The 14,981-nt window shown below is 51.2% G+C and overlaps 1 protein-coding gene across 1 annotated transcript in view; it reads left to right on the top strand.

Annotated features, from left to right (window-relative positions):
• ABTB2 (ankyrin repeat and BTB domain containing 2) overlaps positions 1-14,981 on the top strand; it is a 202,579-nt gene that overhangs the window by 171,302 nt on the left and 16,296 nt on the right. Inside the window, exons 4-7 of the mRNA XM_047776024.1 lie at positions 7,330-7,482; positions 9,033-9,198; positions 13,539-13,628; positions 14,195-14,296. Coding sequence (XP_047631980.1) covers positions 7,330-7,482; positions 9,033-9,198; positions 13,539-13,628; positions 14,195-14,296 — 511 coding nt within the window. The remainder of the gene's footprint in view (positions 1-7,329; positions 7,483-9,032; positions 9,199-13,538; positions 13,629-14,194; positions 14,297-14,981) is intronic.

Consider the following 14,981-nt stretch of genomic DNA (forward strand, 5'->3'; position numbering starts at 1 on the left):
GGGCAGGGTCAGTGGAAGAATTTAGGGCTGAGGGTAGGGGACATTCTGGCCACCCCCTCCCTTGACCATCATCTGCATCTGTCTAGCTGGTCTAGATTCCTTTTCTAGACCAGGAGTGAACTGAGCTTACAGGGTGATGGAAGTGTCTCCTTAGGGAGCAAGCCTAAGGCGTCATGGGCCTCCCCAAACCCAAGCCCTGGGAGCCAGGCTGGCACCCCAGACCCCTCTGTGCTCCCAGCCTACAGTGGAAATTACGAAACCGAGGGAGTTCCCATTGTGGCCCTGTGGAAACGAATTCGACTTGCATCCATGAGGACGCAGGTTTGATCCCTGGCTTCGCTCATTGGGTTGAGGATCCGGCGTTGCCATGAGCTGTGGCATAAGTCACAGACTCCACTCGGATCCCGAGTTGCTATGGCTGTGGTGCAGGCCGGCAGCTGCAGCTCCAATTGGACCCCTAGCCTGGGAAGTTACATATGCCTTGGGCGCGGAGCTAAAAAGCAAAAAAAAAAAGAAAAGAAAAAAGAAACCACTGCCCAGGTTTCTCAGGGCTGAGCTCAGGCTGGGTCTCGAGGCCCCGCCCAGCTGGTGGGCACCTCCCAGGTCTGCCTGTCTGAGGACTTATCCCCAGTCCTCATGGGCGGGCACAGAGGGGACGTACCAGACTTGGCCCATTGGTTGGGAACAGAGGGACAGAGCCTTCTCGTGCCTGGGCCTCTGGTTACAGGCTTGTGCCCCATCTGCCAACCTGACTGTTTCCCTGAGGCCCCTACCCACCTCGGGGAAGAACAGAGCCTGCTTTGAGCTGGAAATTGGAGGCGTTTCCTGTTTCATGTTGTTAAGACACCGCTTATAGGACTGTGATCCCAGTAAATCATACGCTTGCTGAGTGGGGCAGGGTTTATTTTATTTTTTTCCAGGCTGCAGGGACCTCTTAAAACCAAAACCTTAAGAAGTTTGCTCTCTTTCTTTCTTTCTTTTTTTTTTTTTAAACGGGAAAAAATGGCTTTTGCAGGCCTGGTCCTGTTGAAGGGTCTTGTGAGGCTGTTGGGTTGATATACTCAGGCTTATCTAAATGATTAATTTCAAGAGAGAGGAAGTGAAACTGAGTCACAACGTGCAGGGCGGGGCGGGGGCCTGTTGCTGCCCAGTGGCTCAGTGACCTTGGGGAAGACACTGGACCTCACTGGGTTTCTTTTTCCTCTTCTCACTCCCCTTCCTGTTAAAGACCCCTTTTCTTTGGTGTATTTTATGCACCCCCCCCATGACATTAGTTGTTATTTTATGCACACAAAGACAAATGTTCCCAGTCAGTGACCCTTTTAAGTGGCTTTGTTTGTCAGAATAGCAGCCCGTGCTGATGCATTGGCCTGCGTGTGTGTGGTGGTTTTGAGGTTTGGCCTCCGACAGCACTTGGGGGTACAAGTCCCTCAAAGTCATTCATGCCCACCCCCTCACCACCTTGCATGGTCCTGACCCAGCAGCCCCTGGGTCTGTGTTGTCCTCGCCCCTTCCCCTGTTCAAGATTCTTGACGGTCAAGGCCAAGGGCCTGCACTGCCAGAAACAGTTTCCAGATCACATAGTGATCGCATTTGACATAGTGGTGGTGTTTGTTGCTCCGTTTTATGAGCTGGGGTGGAGTGGGTGGTGGGCAGCTGGCTGGCAGGCTTTTGCAAGCTTTACATGTTTATACTTGCTGGAGAGGTAGGGGGCAGGGGAGGGAGTTGGCTGGACTTGAAGAAGGCTGGAGCTGAGGCGTTTAATGGGACCAGATTCCTAGAGTCTTTCCTGCTATTATGTTTCTCTATCAACAGACCCTAGCATGGTAGTAATAGTTAACCTTTACCGATGACGTACCACGTGCCAAACTCTGTGCTAAGTAGTTTATATACATACTTGTGGCCTCCTTGTGAGGTGGCCTTATTACTTATACCCATTTTGCTGATGAGGCAACTGAGGCTAAGGAGTAAGGTAACTTGCAGAGAATCACAATTTAATTCATTGTGTGTATACTGGATTCCGTCCTAAGGCAGTCACCCTCCAGAGCCCATGGTCTAGACAACGGTACAGTAGGTACAGCTGTTGTCATGTGGGGGCTGTGAAATCACAGCAAAAGGGGTGCTCATGATGGAAAGTGTCTGGAAACCACTGATTTAACCCAATCTTTAAAAAAGCAAAACACAGAGTTCCCATCGTGGCTTACAGTAGGTTAAGGACCCAAGGTTATCTCTTTGAGAATGCAGGTTCAATCCCTGGCCTCGCTTGGTGGGCTAAGGATCCGGTGTGGCTGTGGCTGTGGCCTAGGCCACAGCTGCAGCTCCAATTCAGCCCCTGGCCCGGGAACTTCTATATGCCACCAGTGCAGCCTTAAAAAATAAAAAATAAATAAAAATAACTTAAAAAAGAAACCCAGGCCCATAGGAAGGTACAATGAGAAGAAATTCATGAACTATAACCTTGGGGAATGATTTACCCGAGGTTATAGAGCCAGTTCAGTTGCTTCCAGAAACTCAGACTTTCTCCCAGCGAAGAGCCTGAGACCAAGAACATGCATGTAAACCATGCATCATTCTAGAACTGTCGGGACGGGGGCAGAATCCCAGCCCAGCGCCTGGGAGCAGCTTTGCCTTAGGGATCTGCTATGTTTATCTAAGGCGGTGGTTCTCGGAGTGTGGTCTGGGGACCCCAGGAATCCACAGGATCAAAATTATTTTCATAATAATAAAGTCTTATTTGCCTTTTCCTTCATTTTCTCACAAGTGTCCAGGGGAGTTCTCCAGAGGCCATGTGACATGCGGGTCCAGTATCACTCTGATGGCTGATGGGATGGGAGCTTGTGTATTCAGAGCTTCTGCTGCTCTTTTAACGCTCTGTTTTAATGTCGGATACAGTAATTAGTGATAGAACAACACGTATAAACAAAAGCTCTTTGGGGGCCTCAGTCATTTGTAAGAGTACAGAATGGGTCCTGAGACCAAGGCGCTTGAGAGCCGCTATTCCAAGGTGCCAGGCCCAGCAAAGGGGAAAATCAGTGGCTTGCAGCCAAACTCAGCCTCAGGGAAGGAAAGAAGAGAGAAACAGCCCTTTCTCCCTGGGAAGGAACCAAGCAGAGACCCTGGGGGCCGTGTGTCATCAGTCATTCCCAGCCTTGCTTCTCTGGAGTCTTTTCACCCCGTATTTAGGACACAGCCAGGACTGGTGCAGATGGGAGTTTTCTAGGGATTTTCCAGAATGTCCAGTAATGCAGGCCAGCTTCTCAGCATGACGGGTGGGCTAGATGAAATTATCAGAAAGGAAGTGGTAGCCTGGAACCCATAGGCCAAGGGAAGTATGTTAACTGAGAAAGTTCATGAATTGCTTCTCATTTTATCTTCCTATAGGCCATGGGTCAGGAAGGTGGGTAGGCTAAGAAGGAAGGCCGGAAGAGGTCATTTTGGGGGCTGCAGTAGTGTAGCCCTGTTTATGGACAGGTGGATACCAGCCGCCACCCTAGAAGCAGGGAGACAGTCTTAACCCTGCAAGGTTTTTGCATGTTGAGGATGTTTATTAACCAGTGTTCAATTCAGGAAACAGAAACTACCCTAGGAATTTTTAAGTAGGAAGGGATTTTTCTTTTTTTTTTCTTTCTTTTTTTTTTTTTTTTTTTTTTGGCTGCCCCACAGTATATGGAGTTCCCAGGCCAGGGATCAGATCTGAGCTGCAGTTGTGACCTAAGCCACAGCTGTGGCAATGCCAGATCCTTGACCCACTGTGCCAGCCTGGGGGTTGAACCTGTGTCCCAGCGCTCCCAAGACTCTTCCCATCCCACTGCACCACAGTGGGAACTCCAGGAAGGGATTTAAGGCGGGAACTAGGTGCCAAAGGGATCGTTGGAAGGGCTCAAGGAGCAGGTTCAAGGCTGAACGTCCAGGAATGACTCTGAGGACAATACAAAACTTGTCATCAGGGGGGCCACACCCTCTGAGATAACCTTGGGAGCTGCCTTTAGGATTGAAGTTGGAATCAAGAAATTTTTGCTTTGGGAGTTCTCATCGTGGCTCAGCGGTTAACAAATCCGACTAGGAACCATGAGGTTGTGGGTTCGATCCCTGGCCTCGCTCAGTGGGTTAAGGATCCGGCGTTGCCGTGAGCTGTGGTATAGGTCGCAGACGCAGCTCGGATCCCATGTTGCTGTGGCTGTGGTGTAGGCCGGCGGCTACAGCTCCAATTAGACCCCTAGCCTGGGAACCTCCATGTGCCACAGGTGCGGCCTGAAAAGGACAAGAGACAAAAAAAAAAAAAAAAAAAAGTTTTTGCTTTGGCCTTCCATAGCAGTACTGCTGCTTCTGAAGGAGTCAAAAAAGGTAGAAAATAGACCCTGGGATGTTCTGAGGGGAAAAAAAGACCTCATGTTTTATGACTTGGCTTGCAAAAGTGGCCTCCGTCTCACATCCATTTATCAGATCTCGTGTGGCTGTGTCTTAATGATGAGGCCTAATTTGCAAAGGAGTCTGGGAAATGTAGTTTTCCATTTTCCATGTTCCCAACTAAACATGGTAAAAATGGAGGCAGAATGAACCAAGCCCCAGTAAACTGCCCACCAATTATCAATAATGCATTTTTTTCATGTGCCAAGTTGTAAGAGGCACAAGGCAGGAAAATGAATCATGACACCATCTGATTAGACTTCATGGTTGCCTGAATTCCCTCTTGGATTTCCCCTGGTGCAGCTGGAAGATGCTGCTGAGAGCTTTCATGGCTGCACTTGGCTCTTTGTCTTGGCTGTTGGCCACAATAGGGAAGGATGGCTGGCACATCCCCGAACTGTCTTTTTGTTTATGCTTCAGTCTTCAGTGCTAGTGATTTAGATAAAAGCTTCCCCTTGAATCAGAAGGACTGATATGTAGAAATATGTCTCTGAGCTTGCCTTGTAGCATTGCAGTGTACAGATTATAAATGTAAAACTATATGGGGGGAATTCAAGCGGGCATTTGAAAGATCTTGTTAACAGGGGGGTAATTCCAAAATGGGTTATTATTCCTTCCTGGAGTCTACAGGCTCCCCCATTAGAGTCCTGGCTTCCCACTGCAAGTCCATGCTGTGCCCCTGACAAGTATGTGCCCTTCTTTTCTTTTCAGAGAACTGAAAGCTTGGCTGCCTTATGCTGCGTTCCTGATGCTCAGCCATCCTTGCAGTCTTTTGGTGTATAGAGGGTCTGTGGTGTCTAGGCCCTGTGCCGGGCATGTTTTGGAGAATCAGAGATGCTGAAGGCATCGATCCTGTGCTGAAGAGGGAAAGTGTAGTCAGGAAGCTGAGACACATTCATTCTGGAATAGAGTTCTAAGAGATCTTGGAGGGGGAAGGGATCATTTTCTTTGGAGAAGGGATCTGGGAAGCTTCTAGAAAGAAGTGACATGGGAACTAAGCCTTGAAGGATAAAGAGGATTGGGACGGGCAGAGGTGAGAGCTGCGGCGTTTTTGTGAAGAGGAGGAAACAGGCAGGATGGACTTGAAAACCATGAGTGCCTGGTTGTCTGGTGAGTTCTGATGAAAGGTATGAGCCAGGGCTAGAAAGTAGGCTGGGGTGAGTTTCTGGGCATCCTTGAAGGTCAGGGCTTCGAGGCTTTCCCAGCCTGGGGCTGTCTCGTCACCACAGCGACTGGTATACACAGCACATCAGTGACATGATTCACACTTAGGTATGTTTTCTGAAATGACAGGACCAGAACATCAAAATAACTTCCAAATGAACCACCTTCAAGAATCTCATCTAACTGTTTATTTTGTTTATTTATTTAGTTATTATTTTTTTGGCTGTGCGCACAGCCTGTGGAAGTTCCCAGGCCAGGGATCAAACCCCTGCCACAACAGTGACCCAAGCTGATGCAGTGACAATGCCAGATCTTTAACCTGCTGCACCACAGAGGAATTTCCCGATTGTTTTGTTTGAAAAATAAATAAATGAAAGCATCCTTTGCCCTCAAGGAGAGAAGCTCTGAGCACTTTGAGGATGCCCTAAGCTTTTGGAATCCGAGACAAGTCACGTGAGAGCAGTCTCTGGGTGACTCCCTGCAGTCGATTTACTCAGGAGCTGAGAGAGAATGGACGTCGTCTTCCTGGACAGGGTACCTCTTGGCATGTCTAGGGGAAAGAAGGGCCTAAAACACAAGAGGCCCTGGGTATCGGCGGAAGTGGCGTGTGGAGGGGGCTCGGCTGCAGCCCCTGGACAAGTTGAAAAGGAAGCATGGACAGGGCAGCAGGCATGAAGCCAAGACCAGCTGTCAGGACCCCTCTGCGGCCTGGGATCTGCTAGGCTTGGACTGGTCTTCCGAGGTCTTTATGGTGGGAGACTTGCCAGAACAGGCGGAGGGCAGGAGCCCAGCCTGATGGGGGCCTGGAGAGGGGAGGGACACGCCCCAAGTGGTAGTGCCACAGGATTGCTCACCACAAGGGGGCAGTAGTCACCTCCTGTGCAAATGATGCCCCACTGACACAAAGAACACCTCTGGCAGGTGTCCCCTCAGTGTGTCGCTCAGAGACCTTGCCGAATCCCTCCCCCTGGCTTCTCCTAGCCGTCCCACACCGTGGCCATGGTTCCGGGTGTGACACAGTCCTGGACCATTCCTCCCGGAAGGACTTGGAGCACCAGGCCCAGGGCCACCCTGGCCTCGCACAGGAAGTGATGTAGGCCCACCTCAGCCCGTGTGCCAGGTGCGGAGGGAGTGGCTATCAGCCACCCACCTGTAGTGTGACATGCATGGTGTCTCCTTTTTTTGTTTGTTTTGTTTTGGATTTTCCCCCATGCATGGTCTCTTTTGGCCTCACAACGACCCTGAGAAATGGGGATTGCCCTGCCTCGCAAATGAAGAAGAAAACGGCCTCGAGGTGTTTGTCTGCAGTGATGAAAGGATGCAGCTGCCAATGTCACAGCTGGGTTTGGAGCCTGGGTCTGTTTGACTCCCCTCCGCAGCCCACCACCCAGGAGGCAGGCAGCCTCTCCCCTCTGCAGAGAGGGGACCTGGAGACCCCATGTGAATTCCTTGGAGGGGGCAGGAGTCCCCAGTTCCACATGCTGCCAAACCCCTTCTTTCATTGGCCACCTAACACCTCTCCCCCACCAGGCTCTGCTCATGGGCCATGGCAGGAATTCCCTCTGACTCACGGCCAAGTGTCTACAGAATGGGACAGACTGGGGTCTCTGTGGGGAGAAAAGTCGGGGCCCCTCCACACCTCGTGGCCTGAGGGCTTTGAGCCCCCAGCCTCCACACCTGTCCCCTGAAGGGGGTCCCCTTCTGTGCTTCAGCGAGCACCCTGCCCAGGCCTGACCCTCTCTCTCTGCTGCCTCCCAGGCCCTTCATGCTGCTGCCGCCACTGATGGAGTGGATGCGCGTGGCCATCACCTACGCAGAGCACCGCCGCAGCCTCACCGTGGACAGCGGCGACATCCGGCAGGCGGCCCGGCTGCTGCTGCCCGGCCTGGACTGTGAGCCCCGGCAGCTCAAGTACGGAACTGGGAGGAGAGAGGCGGGGCGGGGGGGGCCAGCTTCCATGCCCAGCCCTGGATAGACCCTCTGCTCCCTCTTCCTCTTGGATCAAGAGGGGGCAGCAAGCAGGGGCCACAGCCCGTTCACTCGAGCTGCTCTAAGGACGCAGAGCCCACCTGTTAGAACTGGGCTGTTTTTGACCTTGGCTGCTCTCCGATGCGTCTCCTGCAGCCACTGGTCTGGCGCACACAGCAGACTCCTGTTTGCATTTGGGTGGGAGAGCTCTCGCGGTCTGACTCTTCAGGATATTTTTGGGGTCCACAGCAGAAGTGGGCTCTCTCTTCCGGTGATCACCACCATGGGCGTGGCGCTGAGCCCGTCCTCCTTCCATGCATTTTCTTGGTCCCTTTGACAGCTTCAGAGGAGGGGGGCTATAACGCCCATGTGACAGGTAGAGAAGCTAAGGATCAGCAGGAACAGGGCCTTGGCCACAGGTACTCAGCTTGCAAGGTGACCATGCTCGAATTTGTACCCAGGCCCTGTTGGCCCCAAGCTCGAGCTCTTAATTTCCTTGCCAATGTGCCTCCCCTGGATTGGACTGGCCTCCTGAAGTGGTTCCAGAGAATTCTTTTGGCCATTCTTGACCTGGGAGAGCCTTGCCCTTTTTTTTTTTTTTTTTTTTTGGCCTCTTCTATCTCCATGGCAAATGCCAGGACCTCCTTCTGTGGCGTGTCCTTTTTGCTCTTTGACCCAACCAAGGCTCTAGGCTAAAGCCACCTATCAGAAGCCGGTGGTGTGCCCTCTGCAGATACAGGTTTTCTGTGACTGTCCTTGGGAGGGTAGCTGAGCTGCAATGGGAGTCTGGGCCACTCTCCACCACTTCTGCAGGGATTCTCGGCCTCACCGGGAAGCACTGAGGGGAGATGATGGAGAGCCTGGAACTGGAATTTGGCCTCGATGCTCATTCCAGAGAATGAGTGCAGCCAGCTCCATACAAAAACTATACAGCTGAGCGCAGTGGCCCGGGCTGGAGCTCCTCCCTCCTTGGTGCAGTCTGTTGAGAGACAACAACCAATTGTTTCTGACAATTGATAGCTCCCAAGCGCTCTGAGCCCTTTTTTTCTTTTCTTTTCTTTTTTTTTTTTTTAATCTTTATCTGTTTAGGTCCGCTCCCGCACCATATGGAGGTTCCCAGGCTAGAGGTCTAATCGGAGTTTTAGCTGCTGGCCTGCGCCAGAGCCACAGCAATGCCAGATCCGAGCCGCATGTGTGACCTACACCACAGCTCATGGCAATGCCAGATCCTTAACCCACTGATCAAGGCCAGGAATTGAACCCGCAACTTCATGGTTCAATTCGTTTCCGCTGCACCACAATGGGAACTTCTGAGCCCTTCTTTGATGTGTGCTCTTCATGTCACTGAGCATGGCAAGGCCAGTCCTTCCCCCTCACCTCCCACCCGATTCTCATGCCACATATCAGCCTCGCCCTGCTGTGTCACGTCTCATAGGGAGGCAGAGTCCTAGCAAAAAGAGCCTTGCTCACATGCCCCCTTCTCTTCTATGCAGACCCGAGTGCTGTTTCAGCTCCTTCCGGAGGCTGGATGCCCGAGCGGCTACTGAAAAATTCAACCAGGACCTGGGTTTCCGCATGCTCAACTGCGGCAGGACGGACCTCATCAGCCAGGCGATCGAGGCCCTGGGCCCCGACGGGGTGAACACCATGGACGACCAGGTGTGTTCCAGCTCCCCGCCAGCCAGGCCCAGGACCAGAGTCTGAGGGGATTCATGACTGCCAGAGCTGGTGGCACAGTCCCTTCCGTCCCGAACCTGAGACCCACACTCTCAGCTCTGAGCTCCTGAGATGTAGGCTGCCTCCTAAATCATGTCCCCTGCCATCCAGATAGAATGTCAGCTCAGAGACTTCCCTAACCCCCCTTGGAAAACCTTTCCAACCAGCATTGTGCATCCCCTCACTGCAAGGCTGGAGGCTGTCCCCGATGGTGCAGGGCTGGGAAAGAGTCCAGAGGAGTCAGCTTGATAGCGAGCTACGGACAGCAATCCCTGAGACTTGCATTAGAGCATCCTCCGTGCCAGGCACATGCCCGTCCCATAAAAATCCTTGCCTTTATGAATTAACATTCAAGAGGAGGAGACAGTTATTGAGAAACACAAACACACAAAATACACAGGGCATGTTAGTAAACAGTGCTAGGGAATTCAATGCAGCCAGAAGGGGGGATAGAAGTGTTGGAGGGGATTTACAATTTTAGGTAGAATTGACTTGAGTCTTGGTTTGCTTTGGGTTTGTTTGCTTGCTTGCTTTCTTGCTTGTTTTGCAGTGAATCACTAACGTTTATATTGCACTTACTGTATTCCAGGCATTGTGCTTAGTACTTTGCACAGATTAACTCATTTAATCTTGACCACGGCCCTATGAAATGGTACTACTCTTCTCCCCATTTTATAGATGAGGAAACTGAGTTATAAGAAGTCCATTTAGGAGTTCCCATCGTGGCTCAGTGGTTAACAAATCCGACTAGGAACCATAAGGTTCCAGGTTTGATCCCTGGCCTTGCTCAGTGGGTTAAGGATCTGGCGTTGCCGTGAGCTGTGGTGTAGGTCACAGACGAGGCTTGGATCCCGTGTTGCTGTGGCTCTGGCGTAGGCCAGAGTCTACAGCTCCGATTAGACCCCTAGCCTGGGAACCTCCATATGCCGTGGGAGTGGCCCTAGAAAAGGCAAAAAGACCAAAAAAAAAAAAAGTCGATTTACCTAAAGCCACATAATTGGTAAACAGCAGAGCTAAGATTAGAAGAAACCCAAGCAGTTCAAGCCCAGGCTCTTCTCCGCTCTGGATGATCCAGTTTGCTCATTTGATTCTCTTGTGAGCTTTGGCAGTGTAAGTCATGGCCCCGTGGTGGAGAAACCCACACAGAAGCATGGGGGGAAGTTAAATGGCAGCTAGGGGAGTCACACAGCATTCTCAGATGAGATGACAGCATCGCAGAGGGTGGAATGAAGCCCAGCGAACCCAAGCCACAATGCCCTTTGTTTTGCTTTTTTCTTTTCTGGCCACCCCGTGGCAGGTGGAGTTCCTAGGCCAGGGATCAGATCCGAGCCACAGTTGAAACCTCTGCCACAGCTATGGCAACACCAGATCCTTCTACCCACTATCCTAGACTGAGGATCTAACTGGGTCTGGCACTGCAGAGATGCCGCCAATCCCATTGTGCCACAGTGGGAACTCCAAGCCGCAGTGCACTCCGACAGGTTGGGCAGGAGCAGCAGGAGCAGGCTTCCTTCTGGGGGGGTCTGCGCTGAGCTGAGGGAGGATTGGATCCGTGGAGAGCAGCGGGGAAGGCATTCCAGGGTTGGGAAGTACTGGGAGCAGAAAGTCAAGGCGGAACAGGAGGGCACGTGCTGGGATGGGAGACCCCGAGGCTCCAGGAGGCCAGAGCCTGGGTGTTGGATCCCCCCAGATCCTCGGTCAATGCGAGCTTTCATCCAAGGGGAGTCATCTTCCACCAGCTGCACAGTAGGGAGGCCTGTGGACACTAGCCTCAGACAGACCTGGGGTTTAGTCCATCACGTCCAGCTGTGGCATCTTAGACAAGCTACTCTACCCCCTGGGCCTGTTTCCTCACCTCTAACTTGTGGGATAATAGTACCTGTCCACAGGGTTATTTTGAGGCTTTCGTAGCAGCCACGTAGTAGATGCTCAGTAAATGTTCATCCTGCCTTTTTTTGGTCAATATGATGATAATTAGCCCTGAAATCTGTTAATCAGCCTCTTTTATTTATTATTATTATTATCTTTTTAAAGCCGTACCCACGGCATATGGAAGTTTCCAGGCTAGGGGTTGAATCGGAGCTGAGCTGCTGGCCCATGCCATAGCAACGCAGGATCCAAGCCGTGTCTGTGACCTACACCACAGCTCATGGCAATGCTGGATCCTTAACCCACTGAGTGAGGCCAGGGATTGAACCCGCATCCTCATGGATGCTAGTCAGGTTCGATAACTGCTGAGCCAGCACGGAAACTTCTAACCAGCCTCTTTTGATTTAGCCTCTTTAGGTACCTGCAGTGAGGAGGGACCAACGTTAAAAAAAAAAAAAAAAAAGTCGTTTCTCCTCACAAGGCTTGTCGCCTGGTTTACACTCCGAATTGTGTGCAGATGTGTGGGGAAAAAGAAGTCCAGCATGTACCGAGGGAAATAAAACAAAATCAAATTCTCCCTCGCTGGCAGTGGCCTTTTCTCTAAATGCTTGGTCCTGTTTGCTCCCTCAGCCTTGGTGTTTACAGAATGATCTGTGGGTAAATAGGCCTCTCACCTATGATTAATCTCAGGCCATTGCTTTATCTCTGGGCACTAGACAAGGATTTATGAGGTAAGGAGATCTTGTCTACACACAAATAACCTAATAAATAACATCACGGGGCTCCAGAGAAACGCTTGCCAAGATCCAGCTGTGGAATAACAAACACTTCCCTCCACTGCCTTCGCTGTTGCTGGCCACGGAGGAAGATCCCCAGCCAGGGAGGCAGCCCCGCTCACCGCACGCCTCAGCTCTGGGAGGGACGGGGCCTCGGCTTTTGCAAAAGCTCAGAACAGCTCAAAGCACAAGCAGTAAAGGCGCACACCGCTCCTCCCTCTGGGAGGCGCCCCTCACAGTGAAGTGTGTGGAGCAGGGGGCGCTTCGAAGCTCAGGCAGCTCTGGGTTCCGTCTCAGTTGGTCCTCTTCTCGTGTGGCTGTGGGGCAGGCTCATCCCCTCAGCTCCTCATCCGTGAAAGGGGGATACGAACAACCTCCCCAATAGGGATGCTATGACAATTAAATGAGGTCGTGCGTGTAAATGCTTCCCCAGTTATTTACCACCGGGGGCTTGGGATGGGTGCAGACGTATAACTACGTAGCCGTGGTGGTGTTGTGTTTCTCTCATTAGTTAGCTCCATCAAGGTAAGCCTCCTCTGTGCTGAGCACTTTATACATGGTAATTAGGGTTTTTTATAACATTGATATACTACGTTATTTATTTTTGATTTGGCATGCTTGATTTTATTTTTTTTACTTCATGAATTTTATTACATTTATTAGGTGTACAACAATCATCGCAACCCAATTTTACAGCATTTCCATCCCAAACCCTCAGTGCATCCCCCCCACCCCCCAACCTGTCTCATTTGGATACCATAAGTTTTTCAAAGTCTGTGAGTCAGTATCTATTCTGCAAAGAAGTTCATTTTTTTAGATTTTGCGTATGTAAGTGATCCCATTTGATGTTGGTGTCTCCTTGTCCGACCAGCCTCACTTAGCGTGATAATTTCTAGGCCCATCCATGTTACTGCAAATGCTGTTCTTTCTTTCCTTTTAACAGTGGGGTAATATTCCATTGTGTATATGTACCACATCATCTTTATCCACTCCTCTGTCGATGGACACTTAGGTTGTTGCCTATACATGATAATTTTTACTCTTTACAACAACCCAACGAGGTAGATACTGTTGTTATTTGTTGTGCCTCAGCCGATTAGTAATCCAACTAGTATCCATGAGGATGCAGGTTCAATCCCTGGCCTCGCTCAGTGTGTTAAGGATCCAGTGTTGCCCTCCGCTATGATGTAGGCGCAGATGTGGCTTGGATCCCACGTTGCTGTGCCTGTGGCGTAGGCTGAGGGCTGCAGCTGCACTTCAGCCGCTAGCCTGGGAACTTCCACATGTCACAGGTGTAGCCATAAAAAGAATGAATGAATGAATAAATAAATAGAAACCAAGGCACGAAGGAGAACAGGTAATTTGTACAAAGTTTAGAGCAGAGGTAGCCTTTGTACCAAGTCAGGGTCTGTGCCCTTCACCCTTCTGGTGACCTGCAATGCTCATGGAAATGTCCCTTACTTATTCTTCAGGTGTCGTATGTCCAGTGGGCCTAGGAGGGGCTGGCTGTCTTGTCCAGCACAAGACACAAAATGGTTAAAGCGGGAGATCTGGATCTGTGGTTTCTGGGGCAGATGCCTGTGGAAGCTGTGTTCTCAAGTTCTGTTCCAGTTTAGCATCTGCCTTTGGTTCACGTAGGGTATGACACCGCTGATGTATGCCTGTGCTGCTGGGGATGAAGCCATGGTCCAGATGTTGATTGATGCTGGAGCAAACTTGGATATCCAGGTGAGAAAGCCCCAGGGGGCTGCACTGGGCTGCCAGCCCAGCAAGAGAACACCCCAAGGTCGTCTTAATCTATGCCAGGCACGATGTTTTGGACCAACCGGGTAAACGTGTCTCAGAGGACGGGAAATATAAGATGCACAGAGATCACAGTTAGCAAAAGAGGGTTTTTCTTCAAGATTTTTTGGGCTTTCTGTCAGAGAGGAGGTGATCTCAGCAAGGAGTTGAGAGAATGGCCATGATTCTGTTACTTTAGCACCTTTCCCCTTTACCACCCTAATCCCCAGGCATCCCTACCTCGCCGGCTCTAGCTCTACCTCCCTCTGAGGCATAAAGTGTTTCCTCTCTGCCATCTCCCTGCCCAGGGCAGACATCACTAGTTGAACATCCTTTTGAGCCCCGTCCACATGGTACTCCAGGCAGACATTGACAGTCAAATGTAGAAAGCACTTGAGTTGACTCCTAGTCACCGTCCCCGCAGAGTTTCCCCTTAGCTCAGGAGCCTGTGTCATGTGCCCAGGAATGTCACTCACCTCGGAAACACTGATCATTTGTGGGATTTTTTTCAGGTTCCAAGTAACTCTCCCAGGTACCCCTCCATCCACCCTGACAGCCGGCACTGGACCTCACTGACATTTGCTGTGCTGCACGGACACATCTCTGTGGTCCAGGTGAGCTCCTGCCAGGTGTGCAGTGTGCCCTTAACTTGCCAGATGAGCAGAGCCCCACGTGCAGTCCCATCCTCACCTGTGTGGGCAGCAGCCTGGAATCAGATGCCAGAGGTGCTGGTTAAGGCTGCCTCACCTGGTCAGCAGGGCAGAGACCCACCTGGTTTTCCTCAAGGAGTAGGCTTTCATGGGAGGCTATGTGTGGGATTTTAGGGAGCAGGACACAAGCCCAACAGTGCCAGGCCTGCCTGGCATCTTTGCATCTGTGGGTGAGTCCCAGGGCGTGCTGGAATTTGGACTCTGTACAAGCTTCATTTCTCTCCTCTGACCATCTTTCCTACGCTTAGCTTTTTCTTTTTTTGTCTTTTTAGGGCCACACCCGCAGCATATGGAGAGTCCCAGGCTAAGTGTCTAATCGGAGCTGTTGCTGCAGCCTACGCCACAGCCATAGCAACTCAGGATCCGAGCCACGTCTGCAAACTACACCATAGCTCAAGGCAACGCCAGATCCTTAACCCACTGAGCAAGGCCAGGGATTGAACCCACAACCTCATGGTTCCTAGTCAGTTTCGTTTCCTCTGCGCCATGACGGGAACTCCCCCCTTAGCTTTCTCTACTCCCTCATGAGTCTAGCAGCTCCGTATCATGCTGTCCTTCCGCTTCTTCCCTCGCCATTAGCAGGCTTCGT

This window comes from Phacochoerus africanus, chromosome 4, assembly GCF_016906955.1.
Source record: "Phacochoerus africanus isolate WHEZ1 chromosome 4, ROS_Pafr_v1, whole genome shotgun sequence".
In the NCBI taxonomy this organism is placed as follows: Eukaryota; Metazoa; Chordata; class Mammalia; order Artiodactyla; family Suidae; genus Phacochoerus; species Phacochoerus africanus.